The sequence below is a fragment of the Rattus norvegicus genome, chromosome 3 (assembly GCF_036323735.1).
Source record: "Rattus norvegicus strain BN/NHsdMcwi chromosome 3, GRCr8, whole genome shotgun sequence".
Lineage (NCBI taxonomy): Eukaryota > Metazoa > Chordata > Mammalia > Rodentia > Muridae > Rattus > Rattus norvegicus.
Genome location: NC_086021.1, coordinates 126,765,015 through 126,782,264, shown reverse-complemented (window position 1 = coordinate 126,782,264; position 17,250 = coordinate 126,765,015). Strand labels below are relative to the sequence as shown.

Below are 17,250 nucleotides of genomic sequence, written 5' to 3'. Positions count from 1 at the left end.
TAACATTTCGTTCACACTCCAAGTGAGAACTGGGGCCACTTCTGAGTTACTGGGAAGAAGGCCTGGCATGAGCTGCAGGTTGGAGCCCCCACAAGCATACCACACTAAGTCCCTTGCACCCGTTCCAACTTGCCCCAGAAAGCCCCTCTCAGCTCCTTGGCTATGGTATCAGAGGTAGTAAATGGATTGAGCCAGCCACCAGGACCCCTCCAGGGCTCTTCTCTGACCATCTGGCAATGTAGCCTAGCCTAGTGGTGTGGACGTGCAGGCCTGCGGGTGTCCTACCTGTCCCCCACATGGGAGCCTCGTCATCTCCACTTCTGTCCCAGCCCAGCCTCCCCCGCCCCCCCAGAGCCTAGGAGCCGCTTTCCTGTTTCATTTTGGGCAGGAAGAGTGAGGTCGTGTTGTTCTTCCCCCTGCTGTCGGCTCAGGCTGTGGGAACCGTTCCCTGAATGTTTTCCTGTTTGATACCCTGTGTGTGCAGTAGAGCAACAGGGACCAAGGACCAAGCCGTGGAACGTGTGCATACTCCCGGGACTCCAGTAAGCACCCAGATCCTGTTCACCGTGCTGGAGCCTGGGCTGGGGAGTGGCTCGTCTCCCAGAGTTGGATTCCACTAAGAGAAAGGCATCTGTAGGGTCTGTTTTGCTTTACTATAAACAGGCTGGGAGCCTCTGCAAAGCTTTTCACTGGCTTAGGGCTGGCTTTTTGTTGTTGTTGTTGTTGTTGTTGTTGTTGTTTTCCCCGAAATTTGCTTGACATGGGGTATATTAGTGGCCGCAGAGAGAGGATCAGCACCCTAGGGACTATCCTGTGCCTTAGAGGAAGCTTGGCATGGAGTAGACTGGAAACTCCCTCATTAGTGTCTCAGCCTGAGCAACAGACTCAGGGAAGGCTCTGACTCCTCCCCTTCTTGTAGCCTCACCAGTCCCCTCAGCTCTGCCAACTTCAAGAAAGATAAACCTAGGGCAAATCCCCTACCATTCCTCATCTCAAACCAATTCCGCACTAGACTCAGAAGTGCAGGTGCCAGTGCAACCCAAATGCCCCGGCGGTAGGAGGAAGTAGCCAGAGGGGACTTCACTCATTATCTAATAAAAGAATCCTTTTGAATAAATAATGAGAAAATCTTCCTCAATGGGAGAAAATCAAAGCACCCATAGCTTCTTTTCCGGCTTGGGGGAAAGGGAAAGAGATTCCAGTCAGGGGAAAATAGCCCCGTGGAACTTAAAGTGGAGTAGTAGCACCCAGTCATAAAGTCATCAGGCATAGGAAGGCTGACCTAGGCTGGGGATCAGGTGACCAAAGCAAGGCTCCTCAAAGACTGGACTGAGACACCACCCTTCCACATAACATGCCTAACCCGAGCATGCACAGGCCCTAGGGTTCCAGCAGGGCCATTCGACAATGAAAAGAAAAGGGCTTTGAACTTGGGATAGGAAGGCAGGGAAAAGATCCCTACTCTGCTATTACAAAGACAGGACCCAAGAAGTAATAAATTCCTGTACACATCTGTTCCATATTATAAATACACATTATATACAAAATAATGTTATAAAATGTAGAAAGGCCAGTGCTTCTGATTCTTAAATTATCAAAATACTAGATTCCAAAATAAACTACAAAACAAAACAAAACCTCATATTATTGATTTTTGAAGATCGGCTTCAAGGTTGGTCTCGGGGCAGCAGTGGGCACTGGTAGAGCCCAGGCTCAAGGGCACAGAAATGGGTATGAGGGAAGGAAGGGCCTAGGCCACAGCACCACCCCTCTCTCCCTTATTGGAGTTTTAGCATAAAGGCCCTGAGCTCCCCAGTTAGGCCTGTACCCCTGGCTGGCAAAGGGGGCCCTAAACTCATCTGCTCACATGAGCCCAGAGGCACCAGGACCAGGGAGAGGACCAACTCTCGCCCAGAGGTTGTAGGTGGCACCCCACCTGCTGTGGTCAGAGGCGAGATTCACACCAGCCCCCTCAGGCTCTCCTCACCTGCAGGGTAGCTCCTGCTAAATGCCAGACTCCAAGGCTGTTCTGCCTACAGGAGGCCTGTCCCTTGCAAGTCTCCTCTCTGCTTTCTCATTGGGGCCCAGCTGTAAGGATGGAGTCTGGGCAAAGGCACTTTGGAAATACAGATGCCCACAGGAGCTACAGCAGCGCCAAGACCCACTAGGGCCACTGCCACTCTCTGGAGAACAGTCAAGAGCTCCACGATGACCACTGTTGGCAGAGCAAGTCCAAGTCCAAGAGGCACCTTAGATATCAGCTCAACTGATGTTCCTCTGGCCCCTTGACTCTTCCCTTGATGGCGCTGCCCATCTGAGGCCAGACAGACTCCTGAAGGTGTGCAGAAGTGGCTCGACTCTGGGCAGGTTCACAGTCTGTCCAGTTCATGCCATTCCTCCTCCTTCTCCTCTTCTTCCTCCTCCTCCTCAGAGCAGCACTGTGCATACTAAAGATGTCCCATCCAGGATGCAATGTAAACAATGCAGAAGGAAGGCCCAGCTGCTGGGCCGAAGCTGGGTGTCTGAGTAGGCTCCTGCCTTATACCTGGGGAACATAGAGAAAATGCAAAAATTGGTTATCTTGGGGATAGGCAATGATCCAGAGGTGCTCTGGGCCTCCCTAGGAGACACAGCTGAGGGAGAAATAGCACCTCAGTCTTCTGCTGTAGGACACACAAGTGTCTGGGAGAATGGGGTTCAATGGAGGAAGTGAGTAGAAAGGCAGACACAGGTAACTGTTTTCACCCAAAAGCAAATGGGAAATAGCTCCTGATAGTTTTATCTGAATTTTCTCTGGCTCCTTGACTATGTCCCTTTCGATGGTATAGCTACCAAGTCAGGCTTACCACCTGGCTCCTGTATCACTCCTTCTAAGGCAATGGAGCCAGCAGGGTACCCAAGAGCCATTAAATACCAAGGAAGAGATCCCTGACTGACCCCATCAGGATTGAGGTTGCTAGTGACCAGGACACTTTTTTTTCCATCCACACAGAGCAGGAAGGGACATGCTGACAGGGAAGGCCAGCCCACAACTCACCTCTGTGGCAATGACACATTCGTTCCTCTCTTCTGATATCAAACATACTGACTGGTACATAGAGTCCCTGGGGGAGCATATCGCTGATATTCGACATGCCGGCTTTTCACTGAAGGAACATAAGACAGGCAGGTAAGAATGAGGGAGTAGGGGGCTGGGGATTTAGCTCAGTGGTAGAGCGCTTACCTAGGAAGCGCAACGCCCTGGGTTCGGTCCCCAGCTCCAAAAAAAGAACCAAAAAAAAAAAAAAAAAGAATGAGGGAGTAGGAAGGGGAGAGCCTGGAGCTCAAGGAGGTGTTAGTCTAGATCCCAGAGAGTTAAAGGGTATGTGCTGCCGTGGTACAGGGGAGAGACATCAGCTGAGGATGCCAATGCTGGCCTTCAGGGGCAGGGAGTTAGACTAGGCCCTAAGGGAGCTACAGGAGTCAATCTATAAAAGTTTAGGCCTAGAAAAAAGCCAGTGTTGTCACTAGAGACAAGCTGTACTGCAGAAAGATGGCAGTCATGAGACACTTGTGTTTGGGAGTTAAGACTGAATGAATGAATGAGAAAGACCTCCCTAGTAAAGGATCCCTAGCAGAATTCCTAAAAATGATTACACGTGCGTGCATGTGTGTGTGTGCATGCGTGTGCGTGTGTGTGTGTCACTGCATTGTGGGAGTCCAAGGACACGTTCTAATGTGTAGATCCTGGAGATTAGATTCAGTCAGCAGGCTTGGCAGCGATGCCTTTGCCCTCTGAGCCATGTCAGTGTTTTTGAGACATGATCTGCTGCTATGTTACCCAAGTTGGCATCAAACTTATCATCCTCCTGTCTTAGCCTAAGTAGTTAGGGCTACAAGTGTGTGCCATGGTGCCTGGCTCCCTATAGAAATGTAGCTGGAGTATCTTACTGTCAGTACCACGATCTTACTTGATTAAAAGTAGCCAGGGCCTGATGCCAGTCTCCCGCTCAGCCTGTGAAACCCAGTCAAACTACATAAGGGTTCGTGGCCAAGCTCTGGACTTCCAGGTGTGGCTTACCTGTGTAACCGAAGTGGCACCTTCTCTCCTAAACTCTTGTCGCTGTGAGGATACTTCCCAGGCGTGCTCCCCCGCCCCAGGAATCCTGGGGCCAGATTATAGTCCAGTGTGTGGTTCTGCAGTTTGCCACAGTTGGACTTGTCCAGGCCACAATCCACTTCCAGCTCCTTCTTCTGGTTTGTGTTCTTGAGCTGGGCAGCAGGGATTAGGTTGTCCTTCTGGAAGTCTGACAAATTGTTCATGGCTTCCCTGCTGTCGTCATCGGGCCTCCGAAGCCGCAGCTGCCGCACAGCCACTGCCACCATGACCAGCAACACCAGCAGTACCACCAGCCCCACACCCAGGGAGACAGCTACCCAGGGGAAGCTGGGTGGCAAGCCCACGGGAAACTCGCAGCGGCTGCCCACAAAGCCATAAGGACAGTTGCAGACAAAGTTGTTTGGGGAGAGGCCAGTGTAGCAAGTGGCCCCATTGAAGCAGGGTCCTGAGGCACAGGCGTCGTTGGTTATCCGCACCTCGCAGCGCCTGCCAGAAAAGCCAGCAGGGCAGGTGCACACAGGCCCGTTCTCCAGATCGTGGCAAGTGCCCCCATGGGCACAAGGGCTTCGGGCACAATCGCTGATGTGCAGTTCACAGTGGGTGCCTGTGAATCCAGGTCGACAGCGGCAGGTCCGGCTTGGACCTCTGTTCAGGCACTGACCTCCTGTAAGGACACAGGTCCTAAGTCAGCAATAGCCTGTGAATTCCCCGGTGAAGGGAATGAGGCCTCATCCATGAGTTCTTCTACCTCCATGTGTTCAGCCTGCATGAACATAGAGCTCTCTACAAAGAGAACTGTGCAAAGGCTCCAAAGCCCTGGAGATTGCCGTGATTTTTGCTCTCCATGCTTCCGTAGGCTATTGGATAATAGTTACTGGCATCTTAAGAATTTAGGGTAAGACAGATATGCTTGGCCTGATCTCTCTAGCCGGGGATCCGACACCTGTAGCTTTACCTGATCCCTTAGCCTTGGTTTCCTCACCTGCTAAACTGGAGAATTTGATCCTTTCACAGGCAGCTCTGAGGATCAGGTAGGGAAAGACACAAGGTAGAACCACACACAGGAAGCGCTCACTATCCCGCAGGTGCAATTACAATTTAACTTAATCTTCGCACCAAAGACACTTAGTTTCATTTTCCCATTCAGGAATGATGAAACTGTGGCTCAAGGGAGTTGAGTGAGAACAGATTGTGTTGCCACTCCCAGCCCCTTGCTGGCTCCTGAGTGGCTGCCTGCCTGTCTCATAGACCATCACCTGCTGACTAAGTGTACAAAGATTACCAACGTGTTCTGTTAACTTATCAAAAAGCTCTGGGTATTCCAGATTCTTTGTGCTACACTTATTCTAGGGGAGTGTGAGGGAAGATGAGGCCTCAAGGTACAGAGCTCTAACCATCACTGGCCTTCCTTGAGAAGGGATGTGAAGCCTTCAACATCCTTCTTTCTAATTCAAGGCTTGCTCAAGAAGGTCACAAGCTAGCCTCATCAGGTCAAGGCTCATCCATGGAAATAAGAATAGAAATCAGGCGGATGGACACTAACCCTCACCTATGACCCATTGCTGACCTCCTTCTCTAAAGCCCTACCCTGCTTAATGCATAAAGCTCTTCACACTCCAAAGCACAGAGGAGCCCATTTCAGTCAGTCTTCCCAGAGCAGCAGACAGGTCTCTCTCCTCCTGATTCTCTCAGGCTCTCTGACCCTGGGGCCAGTTCATCAGGATAGTAAGGTGAGAGAAAGGGCTTACCATTGGCACAGGGGTTGCTGGTACACCTGTCAACTTTCTTCTCACAGTTGGACCCAGTGAAGTTAGGGGGACACTCGCAGGCATAACTGGCCCCCTGGTTGCGCTCCCGGCAGGAGCCTCCATTGAAGCAGGGTGAATCCGCACAGGTCAAGGTACTGTGTTCACAGTGCTGGCCATAGTAGCCCGGGGGACACAGGCAGTGGTAGCTATTCTCATGGTCCTGGAGAAAGAACATAAACAGGCTAAAGTTAGACCCTGGGGAGAGGACAAGGATAAACGAGGTTGGTGCCTAGCCTCTGCTTGTCCAGAGTGCCCATCCATGCATGCATAAGCAATGACTGCCTAGATGCTACCTGGTTAGACCTGTGCCTTACTGGGCTGATGTGGGTCTCACCTTACAGCTGCCACCATTTCGACAGGGGTTGCTGGCACACTTGCTGAGTTCCAGCTCACAGTGCTCACCAGTGTAGCCTGGGAGACAGGTGCAGGTATAGCCCCTCGGCCCACTGTTGGAGCAAGTTGATCCATTCTTGCACGGAGAGTGGTGAGTGCAGTAATTAAGATCTGTGGAGACAGGGGTTGGGGATTTAGCTCAGTGGTAGAGCGCTTGCCTAGCAAGCACAAGGCCCTGGGTTCGGTCCCCAACTCCAAAAAAAAGAAAAGAAAAAAAAAAAAAAAAGATCTGTGGAGACAGGAAGGAACCAGCTGAGTGGGACCAGGAACTCTTCCCACCTCCATGCAAGGCCACCCTGTATTTGGCCCAAAGAAGCTTAAACTCAAAAGTTTAAGGCCCAAGCATCCCTCCACTCTCTGCTAGTGAAATCCTGAGTGTTAAATCATCTGAAACTACATATAGACTGAATACATATAACAAATGTTGGAAACAAAGCACAATTGGTCAGCGTCCTGCTAGGTATGCTCACAAACACTTCCAGTCAGAGCAGGATCAAGAGGAGGCCCCTAGCCAATGAGGAAGTCGGGAAAGGCTTTACAGAGGAGGTGCAGGCCTGGAAGGACTAGAAGGAGGAATTAAAATCCAACAAGTGAACAGAGTAGGGGGGCAGGGATGAGAGCCACCATAGGCAGTACCAGGCATCTTCTAAAGGAGGTGTTAAAAGTGTATTTTGGGGGCTGAGGATTTAGCTCAGTGGTAGAGCGCTTACCTAGGAAGCGCAAGGCCCTGGGTTCGGTCCCCAGCTCCAAAAAAAAGAACCAAAAAAAAAAAAAGTGTATTTTGAATGATAGCTGTTTGTTTTCTTGTTGGAGAAAAACAAAGAGGGAGAGCCAGACAAAGCAAACAGAGGGACTGTAAGGGTTATGTTTGCGGACAATGAGTATATGGTTGTGTCACCTGGGAGCAAATGTGGATGACAGAAAGGGAAAGAGGTGTGTGTGTGTGTGTGTGTGTGTGTGTGTGTGTGTAGCAGAAAAAGGAGGGAAGTTCTGTGTGTCGGGGGTGGGGGGGGAGAGAGAGAGAGAGAGAGAGAGAGAGAGAGAGGAGAGGGAGAGGAGAGGAGAGGAAGGGAGGGAGGGAGGGAGGGAGGGAAGGAGGGAGGGAGGGAGAAAGAGAGAGAACATAAAAAACATATAAGGGCTGAATGGACTGAATTCCATGCTGGCAACAAGTCAGGACCTAGGCAAGCTTTTTCCAGCTTGGCAAACCCACTCCCCATCCTCTCCAGGTCCATGTGGTGTTGCCATGGCAGCAGGCACAGTGCTTGACCCTGAAAATGGGAGGATGCAGCTGGCTACAGGGATGTAGAAGAAAAGGTCCCTTCTCTAAGGTTGGAGCTCAAAGACTCCTATGTGGGCCCAAGAGTGGAAACCCTCAAATATCAGGTAGAGACCATGTGAGCTTGGGCAGCTGCCTGGCAAGTGTCACTGGGGAAAGGCAGGTGGCTTTGGCCACACTAAAAAGGCAGTTCCATGTTCCCTCTACCTAGAGGCCCAGATTGGCCACAGCCCAGGGTGGCCATCGAGCACACCCCACCACACAGCTGTTTAGGGGAGAGCTGCTCAAACAGCCTTGGAAGGTGAGCAAACACTCGGGGGTTAATAGGTAACTACAAGGCAGAAAGAGGGACAGAGCTCAGCTTCCCTTTCTTTTTAGTCATGCTAGAATTTATGAGTTTGAGCTGCAGGCTGCCAAGCTGTTAGCCCTGGCCTCTTTAGTCACCCTCGCTCTTCAGGGCCTGGAGAAGAATGTCCCACCATCCCTTTATAGGTCCATTGTAAAGAGCCTTTAAAAGCATGAGTGGGCTGTGGTAGAGCTCACAGGTACAGTGCTTGCCTAATATGTGAGACACCCTGAGTTCCATACCTCATACCTTCCCCGCATGCACACGCGCGCGCGCGCGCGGACACACACACACACACACACACACACACACACACACAGTCTGGAGACTTGTCATTGACCAATAATAGAAAAGTCACTTATGGACCACCAAGAAAGGGGTTCAGTCACCATCTCTAGTTTCAGGCCCTGCCACCGCATCCCTACTTCTCTCACTCACCTTGGTCACAAAACAGACCTCCCCAGCCCTCATCGCAGGCACATTGCCAGGGGATGGTGCAGGTGCCATGACGACAGCCATTGTGGGGGATACATTCATTGCATAAGGGGCCCTGCCAACCTGGACGGCAGCTGTTAAGACAAGAAGGAAGCTGTAAGGTGGGAGACCTGCTCACAGGGGAGCCCTCCTCCCCGTTTCCTGTCCCCACTTACTTGCACTCATCTGGCTTGCTGCAGTAGCCATTCTGCTCATGACAGCCAGAAAGACATATAGCTAAAGAAAAGACATAGGCTGGATGAGGTTGGGGCACCATGGACTCTGAGGCCTCAATCTCAATCTCCTGTTCTCCGGGGCTCACTTGGCCTCCAAGAGGAGCCATGGCTATCTTAAAGGGAACCAGGGACAAGGGGAAGAGCACTATGCTGGAGGGAATGAAGAATATGGACCCTGTAGGCTTAGGCACACCGGGGAGGAGGCTCTTAGGGCAAGGGTACGCCATCCCCAGGTGGTCCTGAGAGCCAGCTAGTAGGCAGCACAGACCCATTCGGAGGGAAACTGAGACACCTAGATAGTGCTTTCTTGGGAAAATCCCATCCCTTCTATTCCAGCGGGGGCCTGGCTGCTTACGCTGATCACAGTATTTCCCAGTCCAGCCCGGCAGGCAGGACAGGCTGCCATCTGGTTGGCACTCATAATGTCCGAAGTGGTCATCGCGCTTCTTGCACAGGCGAGAACAGCTATCTCCATAGTAGTTGTCGCTGCAGACGACCCGGTAAGAGTAGCGCAGTCTTGTGAGGGTGTTATTTTGCTCATCTGATTTCCAATTCTTACCCACAGCAAGGGAGCCTTGGATGATGATTTGGCTGATAAGTGAATTTCCTGGTGAAGTCTCTATAGAGAGAGGCTCTGGTCAGAGAACCTGACTCAAGAGTTGACTGCTGCCAACTGTTTCTTTAGCTGTGACCATGGTAGTCAGTTAACACTCTAACTAATTACCCAGATTAACTCCACCTGCCAGCAAGCAGGGGCCAGAGGGTCCCAGAATCTTGTTACTTAGTTTCCCTGGGTGTGTGCATGTGCAGGGGGCTCGATAGCATTCAAAAAAGGTACAATAGACGGATGTTAAGATATCCTAGGGTTGTGGAGGCAGATACGGAGGGGAAAGAGGAAAAGAGGTCAAAATGGAAAAAAGAAAAAAAGTAAAGGGGGAGGTTTTCTGGTTCGAGAATTGGGAGTAAAGGGTTCTTTGGTGTGCTTCGGGGGCTCTGTTCTAGAGGTAGGTAATGGTTTTTCTTTTTCCTTTTCAAAGTGAGAATTGTTGTGCTGGTGAAATATCCTTTTCCTCTGTGTCAGAACAACATCCCAAAGCCATTATTCCCTTTCCAAAGGAGCGGAATTCGCAAAAGGTGTAAAATACAGGAAGGGGCCCGTCAGCGGCGCTGGCAGCCTCGGCCTTTCTCACCGCCGTGCTCCCCGCGTTCCCACGCCAAAAATAACCCGCAGGAAACGCAATTGTGCTCTGAGTCCAGGCAGTGAGCGGAATCCGAGCGTCCAGCGCGAGGCGCAGCTCGGGCCAAGCTAAGCGTCCTGGCCCCCACCCCACCTAGAACTGATTAACTCTTTCGGCGCTGTGTGATGTCGCCCCCCTGTGGCTGAGGAGTTAGTTAGATACTCACCTGGCCGCAGGTCGTCTCCCGGCGTGTGCCAAGCTTGGATGTTGAGTGAGAAGGTTCCCTGGGAAGGAAAAGGAGGGTGGGGGACATAGAGATAGCGATATGAGTAGAGCGGGAAAGGAGGGGGTGCCTCGCAGCAGCCTGTTTAATTAATCTAATTGCAGGATACAGTTACCGAGCTCGGGTCAACATAACTGGTGCTCAAGCAGTGCAGCGCGCGAGATGAGAAGGCAGGGGAGGGATGAGGGATGCGGGAGTGTAAGTGAGAGCCGGGGTGGGCGGGCAGTTCAGCCTTGGGGCTTTGGCAATGAAATTTGTATCCCAAGAACTGTGGAGAAGGAAAGGGAAGAAACTGGGAAGAAAGACTAATGAAAGCCTCTCCGGGATGGTCCCCTGAGAGAACGGGGGTGGGGGGGGGCAAGAGAGAAAGAGCCCTTGGGGCTCTCCGGGGAGCGCTTAGGAAAGGGGCTCTGTGTCCGGTTCTCCCTTCTGTTTCCTTCAGTGCATTTAGGCTGTGCTTACCGGCCAGGTAAAATTGAAGGGCAATTGAAGAGGGTTACGACCACTGCCGCTATTCTTGTCCCTGATGACGAAGGAGTTGGTGCCCAATACCGGCGTGGAGACATTGCCAAAGGTGCAGGGTCCCTCGGAGAAGGTTGCCTGGTAATGCTTAAGGCAGATTCGGAAGAAAGTCCGGCAGCCGGGCTCGCAGGGCCGCCCATTGGCCAGCATACCGCGCTCGTTGGCGAACTCCTGCAGCCGCAACTGGAAGATGCCGGAGCCCGCCGCGCGCTGCTGCACAGGGACGGAGAGAAGGAGGGAGGAGGGCGGTCAGGCTCAGCTGGCGCCGGGACACAAGCCCGGAGCGCTGCGGGAGGGGGCGGAGAGGACGCGGGACATTACCTGCGGCCACAGGACCGCCAGCAGCAGTAGCGCCCAGCGACAGGCGCTCCGGGACCCAGGCGTCATCCCTTGGGGTGTCCTCTCCACTCGGGGGCTCTGAATCTGCTTGTTGGGATGTCGCTCTCCTGCAAGTCCGTCTGCCAACCGAGTTCCTGAAAAGCTGATTCCTCTCGGGACGCTGCTCCCTCGTCGCTTTCTCGAAAACTCCGCTGCTCGATGCCTCGGTAGGTAATCCAGGTGAGGGCGACTGGGCGGTGGCTGCTCTAAGTACGTGTCCTGGAGCAAATCCTAGGGTCTCAAGCGGGCTAGTGCGGGAGTACACTGCACCCAAGAGGCTTTGGCTGCGGCTCTTGGCCACGGGTTCCTGGCCAGCGAGCAGCGCCGCTACTGAAACCTGCTCGCTCCGGAGCCTTTCTTATATATATTGGCTCCTCTTCGCAGCCTGTCAGTCAGACAGACTCACGGTCACTCTCCCCTCCCCTCCAGGCCTCTAGTGGCTACAGTCCCAGCACCCACCGGAGGGGGCCTCCGCCCCCGCCGCTCCCCCTGTCAGCCAGCCAGTAGGGCGCAGGTCCCCGCCCCTCTTCCAACTTCTGGGCTCCCAGCTCTGCGCGTGCCCGGCGACCAGCCCTTAGAGATCGTCTGCTTAAAGGCTGAGACCCTCGCCACCAGAGGTTAGAAGGGTAGCCCAGAGATGCGGCGGGAGGTGAGGTGGTTCCCGAATGGTCCTGGGGGTGGAAACTCTAAGGGGTCCCCGTAGGCGGTGCACCTGATCCAGGCATTAGATACCTACAGTTCTCTAGTAGGTGGGGAAAACTTAAACTAGGAAAGCGAAAACAAGCGCCGGGGGACTTGGATCTCCTTTTCCTTCCCAAACTTTAGGTAGGCTCTTGCCTCGCTGGCCTCCAGCCTATGTGTGCCTACCCACTACGCGTCCCCAACACCGCAGGGAAGCCATCGGACGCGTTAACCTTTCCGTGGCCATTCCAAGCAAGGCAAAGGGCCAAGCGTCTAAGACTCTGGTCTTCTCTGCACCTGGTAGGCGTGTCACTCTCAAGCAGCGGGGCGTGCCCAGCGCGTGCCTTCTTTCTTTGTCCCCTACCCCCACTCCCTCCTGGCTCTTGCTAGAGCCAGGACTAGTGGTCCGAAAGAGAGGTGGGGGAGTGGCTCTCTAAGTAGTGGGGAGGGGGCGTCCTCAGCTGTATGGTAATGAGGTTCTAGTCGTTCCCTCAGTGCCTATCTCACCTGGGTCACGCTTGGGCTCCATAGCCCCATCTTGGCCCCCACCCGCGTCCCCTAGCTCCGCTGGAATAGGGAGGAAACTCTCTTAATTCCAGAATTTCCATAGGCTACTTGAGAGACAAGGTGAGAGAGCTTGAGGCTGAACGGGCCTAGATCTCTCCGCACAGGGCAGGATGTAGGGTGGAACTGGAGGCGCACAGAGTTGTTTGAGTTTCGGGCGGTTTCACCCATGTCGCACGCGCGCCTCTCCCGGGTGGCCTCCGAGCGCAAACCCTGCAGCTGCTTTCCCAGAACCCATCGTGCTCCCCTGAGGCCGCAGACCGGGGAGGGCTGGCTTCTCCTAGTCTTGGGGGTGCTAGATCTCTCTCTCTCTCTCTCTCTCTCTCTCTCTCTCTCTCTCTCTCTCTCTCTCTCTCCCCCTCTCCCTCTCCCTCTCCCTCTCCCTCTCCCTCTCCCTCTCTCCCTCTCCACTGAGGGCGGTGGGGGCCCTGTGGCTTCAGCTGTCAGCCCGCCCGCGTGGTGATGGCTGGCTGTCGTCGGACGATAAGATCAGTGCGGGCGGGGGTTGAGGAGAGCAAGGACGCGGATCCAGCCCCAGGGAGGCCGTGGTAGGGGGAAGTGGAGCCCAACAGCTGCCAATGATGAACATGGTCTGATTTTTTGACTTGGGTGGTGGTGATGGAGCATTGCGGAGGGGGGGGGGTGAGAAACATGATGTTGTGAGCGTGGGGTGGGGGTGGGGTGAGGTGAGGCGACAGGCTCCGGGGTCCCCCACGCACGGCCACCCCTCCCAGCCACCATCTGGCGCGAGCGGGTTGGCGTGGGGAACCGAGGTGAGGCGGGGGCCGGCAGATGGGCCCAGGCTGCACTAGCGAGTTAATGTAGGTTAGGGGCAAGCCGAGTCCCAGGCCCGAGGGAGGGGGAGCTTGGGGCGTACCTCCCGGCGGTCCTGGCAAGTGTTCTTCCAAATCCTCTCTTTCTGCATCCTCCATGCATCTGTAGACCTGCCCAGAATGCCAGAGGGTGCTCCCTCTCTTCTTGGAGCTGGGCTTGCAACCTCACATGGCTCTTAGCTTTCAAAATCCTAGCCTGAGAGTTCGTAAAAACTCTAACGCTGGCATTTGCTTGACTCTCAGGGGAGACGTCTACTTCCACACGGGATATCTATTATTCTTGGAAGTGGTCTATCCTCATACACATTAATGTGCCAAAATATTTAGCAAATAGTGAAGGACCAAACAAAAGTTGGAGTCACGATTTTCCTCAGAAATTGAGAATATGAATCATCCACTTAGACAATTTATGACCTAGGAAGGAAGGTGTTATTTTTTTTCTCTTCCCCAGAAGCACCTGTTTACAATATTCCTCGTCAAGACACCACCCTTACTTAGTCTTGGGTCCCTGCTCGAGTTCCCATCTGCTGGGATCAAACTTTACCCACATTGCTAGACATGAAGGGTTCAAGACGATGTGCCCGGTGTCTCTGCAGACCACACAGCTGGAACCCTTCTCTGTCATTCCGTAATTAGGAGTTCAAGATCCGACTCTCCAGGTGGAAGAAAGACAATGCCCTTCTGGTTACTCAGAGGAATGGAAGGTTGTGAGGCTAGTAGTAGCCGGCCACTACAGAAGCACATAGTCTCTAGTCAGGGACAGCTGACTCTGACCCTGATGCAGATGATCCATGGGTCTCTAAGCCATGTGGTTCTGGGTTCCCATAAACTACAGCCATTTCTTGGGCGCACAACTTCTCAACCCCACGGCACCCTCAACATTTCCCAACTCTGAAGCCAGAATAGTGGGGAGGCCAGGCAAAGCCTTTCTCCCTCCAAGTCTTCTGCTTCTAGTATTCCTTCCTCTTGGCCACTGTGCGTGTTACTTCTCAGTTTCTCCCACTATGCAGAACCAGCCCCCGGAACTGGAAAAAACTTTTGTCTTTCAGGCATGTCCCCAAACTGGCCACAGGTTACTGGTGGCTTCGGGCCTCCTTCCCAGCTGGAAGCCTACGAGCGCTCCCCAGGGCCACCAGAGCAGCTCCGAGACCTCCAGCGCGGTGTTATCTCTCCTCTCGCCCGCTACCCTTCCCAGGGGACAGCGATCTGGACCTGGCACACAGCACCCGGGTAGAGACGAGGATACTGCGCCCGCAGGACAGGCTGGGGGCGGGGAAGAAGGCCTGCCTGGGGCGGGGCACTTAAGCCTTGAGAGACACTGCTGCGGTCGCTGCAGAGAAGGGGCCACGTGCTGGGAGCCGCGGCCGGGGAGCTGCACAGAAGGCGGGGAGATTTGCAAACTGTTGCTGCCACATGGCTGCTTCATTCGATCCATTCACATTGAAATGAGGCCGGCGCGTGCCTCATCTGCCGCAGGGCGCTGCCACGCGTCAGGCTGGCCCGCCGCGTGCCAACTGGGGCAGTGGGGCTGGCAGAGCCTGGCAGTCATGGGGGCGCAGCTCGGGCCCTGAGGCCAGGAGGGGGTAGGGGAAGGGAAATGAACTACTCTAGTCACTGAGGCGCCGCAGATTCTCGGACCTTGGCCCTGCTTTTAGGAGTGAACCGACAGAAAGGCCCAAGACGAACGGTTTCAGAGGGGGGCCAGGATCGATGCCGCCGCTCCCCGCAGATGCGCCCCGGCAGCGCTGCTCTCCATCTGCCGCTGCTCGCACCTGCCGGTCAATAAATCGATTTTACAATTTAATGCAGCAGCTTCCCGCCCGCCTCGGACAGATGCCGCCGCAGAAGCACCTCCGCCCTTTCCCCTCCCCTTGAGGGGCGCCAGCGGTTAGGAACCGGTTTCCCGCTTAGCAAGCAGCGCCCCGCAGCGCGGCGCACTTTTCCCTACTGCCCCTTAGAGAAACTGCGTACTAGGAGTTTTTGCCCAGGGTCAGAGTGGATTCCCCAGAGAAGATGCCTGAGGCGGAGGGAGGAGAGAGGAAGATGATGACTTAGCATTGGCCTGGAGGACTAGCCGGGGGGCTTCAAGGAAGGAACAGGATGCAGGAACTGATGATAAAATCCGAGGACTAGGGAGAGAAGAGGAGCGTGGTATCTTAAGTCACAATGGACTCTGAAGTCTGAAGAGGAGGACTGAGCAAGGAGAGCACTGAGGTGGTTTGGGGTGTCAGCCATTTAGTCTGCTGAATGAGTATGACTCGGACTTGGCCATGAAACTTAACCACAGTCACTTCTGTTCTTTTATCTGTGCAACGTGCTAATAGTAGCGACCCGGGAGTGTGAAGGACTGTATGGGACTAGGCATTTTGCAAGACTCAAAGAGTAATTTAGTTCCTTTCTTTCCCTCTAGGCAATATGAAGACAACCCGAGGCCACCTTGGGGGCGGGGCACAAATGAATTTCAGAGGCAGAGGAAAAGGCCGACAGACAGACAAACTCCTCAGGGAAGAGGCAAGAGGAGCAGATTGGAGGAGGGGAAAGAGCAGAGAGAGAAAAGTCAAGGTTTCAGGGCCTTTTTTGTAGGCCTGTGATAAGGTTCTTGCCTGAACAACCCGGAGAATAGCTGCCTAGACTTTGACCTTCTAGAGGATACCTTCTCACCGAGACAACCCTACTGCTGATGTTGGTCTTTCAGAACTGTGATCTGCAGAAAGGAAGAGGTGTCACCTTTGGATGATCTAATTAGTGAGGGTGCCGGCCACCCAGAGGGGCCCAGCTTTTCTCATGCCTCTACGAAAGCCCACCTCCTGGGTTCACTGTCCACTGGCTGATTGCTCATGCCTGATGACCCAACATATGTTATATAAAGGGTGCCCAAGTGGGCAGGATTACTGGGCATGGTAGAGTGCTGCTTGGGTTTCTCCTAAGGCCAGGAAGGTCTCCCATCTCCTCTTCCAGGGTCCCAGGCACCTAGGGCCTGGAATAGTTTCATAGTTTCCTTGGCCTTCCCAGAGCGCATGGAGCCTGGAACTGAGGGGAGTTTTCTTTCTCATTAAGAGCATCTAGAGCGGGGTTGGGGATTTAGCTCAGTGGTAGAGCACTTGCCTAGCACACGCAAGGCCCTGAGTTCTGTCCCCAGCTCCGAAAAAAAAAAGAAAAGAAAAGAAAAAAAAAAAAAGAGCATCTAGAGCCTGCAGAGACAGTAGGCCTGAGAGGAGAAGCCAAGGATTCCAGAAGCTTGTTTTTGACTGTGTGTACTGAGTAGGAAGCTTTCTTATGGCCTCTTCGGTGCTGGTTAAAAGGAAAGAAGGTGGAACGGGCACAGACTTGGCAGAACTGAGGTAAACCTGGTAGCAAAGGCCAACTTGACGACGTCCCCCCAGCTGCCTCAGCCACATCTGCCAAACCCAGGAGATGCCTGGAAAGCCAGGTCCAGGAACAACACAGCCAGCGGGTATTTCCAGCCAGAGGGGAGGCTGGGGCTTAAGGCAACTTCCATGGCATTTTGCCCAGAGCCCTGGTTTCCCCTTCCCCAGTTCCTTCCTGTCCATACTCTACCAATGAGCAGGGAGGCATGGGACAGGAGGGGAAGGCTCAGGGCTACCTCACTGAGGGACCACGGGCTTAACCAGAAGTAGTGTAACCCCAGCACATGGAGGCAGAAGAAGAAGGATTAGGAGTTCAAGGCCATCCTTAATTGCATAACACTTTCAAGTTTTCTGGAGGACCCTAATGTGTTTGCCAGGGCCCATGTTAGGAAGCTTGCAATTGTCTATAACTCCAGATCCAGGATATCTGACTCCCTTTTCTAACTCCCTCAGGGATCTACACATGGCACACACACAGAAACACTTGAAAAATCAAAATAAAATTGGGAGGTAGAAGCAAACAGATGAGTTCAAGGCCTGTCTGTTCTGCGTACAGAAGAAATTCCAGACCACCAAAGGTTATATAATAAGATCCTGTCTAAGGAAAAAGTCCTAGCCATGTGTGGTGGTGCATGCCTTTAATTCCAGCACTTGGAAGGCAGAGGCAGGCACATCTGTGAGTTCAGCCAGCCTGGTCTACAAGCAGGTTCCAGGCTAGAGCTACACACAGAGAAATTCTGTCTTGAAGAAGAAGAAGAACAACAACAAAAAAAAATCTCAAACCGAAAACACATGTCAGGCTGGAGGC

General features: G+C 53.4%; 2 protein-coding genes across 6 annotated transcripts; one reads left to right on the top strand and one right to left on the bottom strand.

Annotated features, from left to right (window-relative positions):
* Positions 1-1,495: 1,495 nt before the first annotated feature.
* On the bottom strand, positions 1,496-11,320 carry Dll4 (delta like canonical Notch ligand 4). 2 transcript variants are annotated; one of them, XM_006234765.4, is made up of 11 exons: positions 10,940-11,075; positions 10,559-10,831; positions 10,040-10,097; positions 8,991-9,254; positions 8,576-8,636; positions 8,364-8,494; positions 6,242-6,411; positions 5,848-6,067; positions 4,061-4,763; positions 3,038-3,146; positions 1,496-2,545 (listed from the first exon to the last, which is right to left on the bottom strand). In XM_006234765.4, exons 1-11 carry the CDS (start codon positions 11,003-11,005, stop codon positions 2,540-2,542), a joined length of 2,061 nt encoding a protein of 686 aa, XP_006234827.1. In that variant the 5' UTR covers positions 11,006-11,075; the 3' UTR covers positions 1,496-2,539. The 2 variants fall into 2 exon arrangements, with proteins under 2 accessions (XP_006234827.1, NP_001101230.1); NM_001107760.1 differs by having other exon boundaries at positions 1,504-2,545; positions 10,559-10,828; positions 10,940-11,320.
* On the top strand, positions 10,460-16,963 carry Dll4l1 (delta like canonical Notch ligand 4 like 1). 4 transcript variants are annotated; one of them, XR_591627.3, is made up of 5 exons: positions 10,460-11,163; positions 11,426-11,613; positions 11,822-11,977; positions 14,124-15,288; positions 15,485-16,963. XR_591627.3 is itself a non-coding variant. In XM_039106807.1 (5 exons), exons 1-5 carry the CDS (start codon positions 11,156-11,158, stop codon positions 15,663-15,665), a joined length of 714 nt encoding a protein of 237 aa, XP_038962735.1. In that variant the 5' UTR covers positions 10,460-11,155; the 3' UTR covers positions 15,666-16,963. The 4 variants fall into 4 exon arrangements, 2 of the variants coding, with proteins under 2 accessions (XP_038962735.1, XP_038962736.1); XM_039106807.1 differs by having other exon boundaries at positions 14,124-14,304; XM_039106808.1 differs by lacking the exon at positions 11,822-11,977 and having other exon boundaries at positions 14,124-14,304.
* Positions 16,964-17,250: the final 287 nt, after the last annotated feature.

What these genes read in the sequence shown, in the direction of transcription:
- Dll4 (XM_006234765.4), bottom strand. Translation starts at nt 11,005, where the DNA reads ATGACGCCTGGGTCCCGGAGCGCCTGTCGCTGGGCGCTACTGCTGCTG. An exon ending in TGGGAAATACTGTGATCAGC is followed by an intron (nt 8,637 to 8,990) that starts GTAAGCAGCCAG and finishes TCTTTTCTTTAG; the next exon opens with CTATATGTCTTTCTGGCTGT. An exon ending in AGCAAGCCAGATGAGTGCAA is followed by an intron (nt 8,495 to 8,575) that starts GTAAGTGGGGAC and finishes TTGTCTTAACAG; the next exon opens with CTGCCGTCCAGGTTGGCAGG.
- Dll4l1 (XM_039106807.1), top strand. An exon ending in TGAGACCCTCGCCACCAGAG is followed by an intron (nt 11,614 to 11,821) that starts GTTAGAAGGGTA and finishes CCCAAACTTTAG; the next exon opens with GTAGGCTCTTGCCTCGCTGG. An exon ending in TCTGGTCTTCTCTGCACCTG is followed by an intron (nt 11,978 to 14,123) that starts GTAGGCGTGTCA and finishes TTTGTCTTTCAG; the next exon opens with GCATGTCCCCAAACTGGCCA.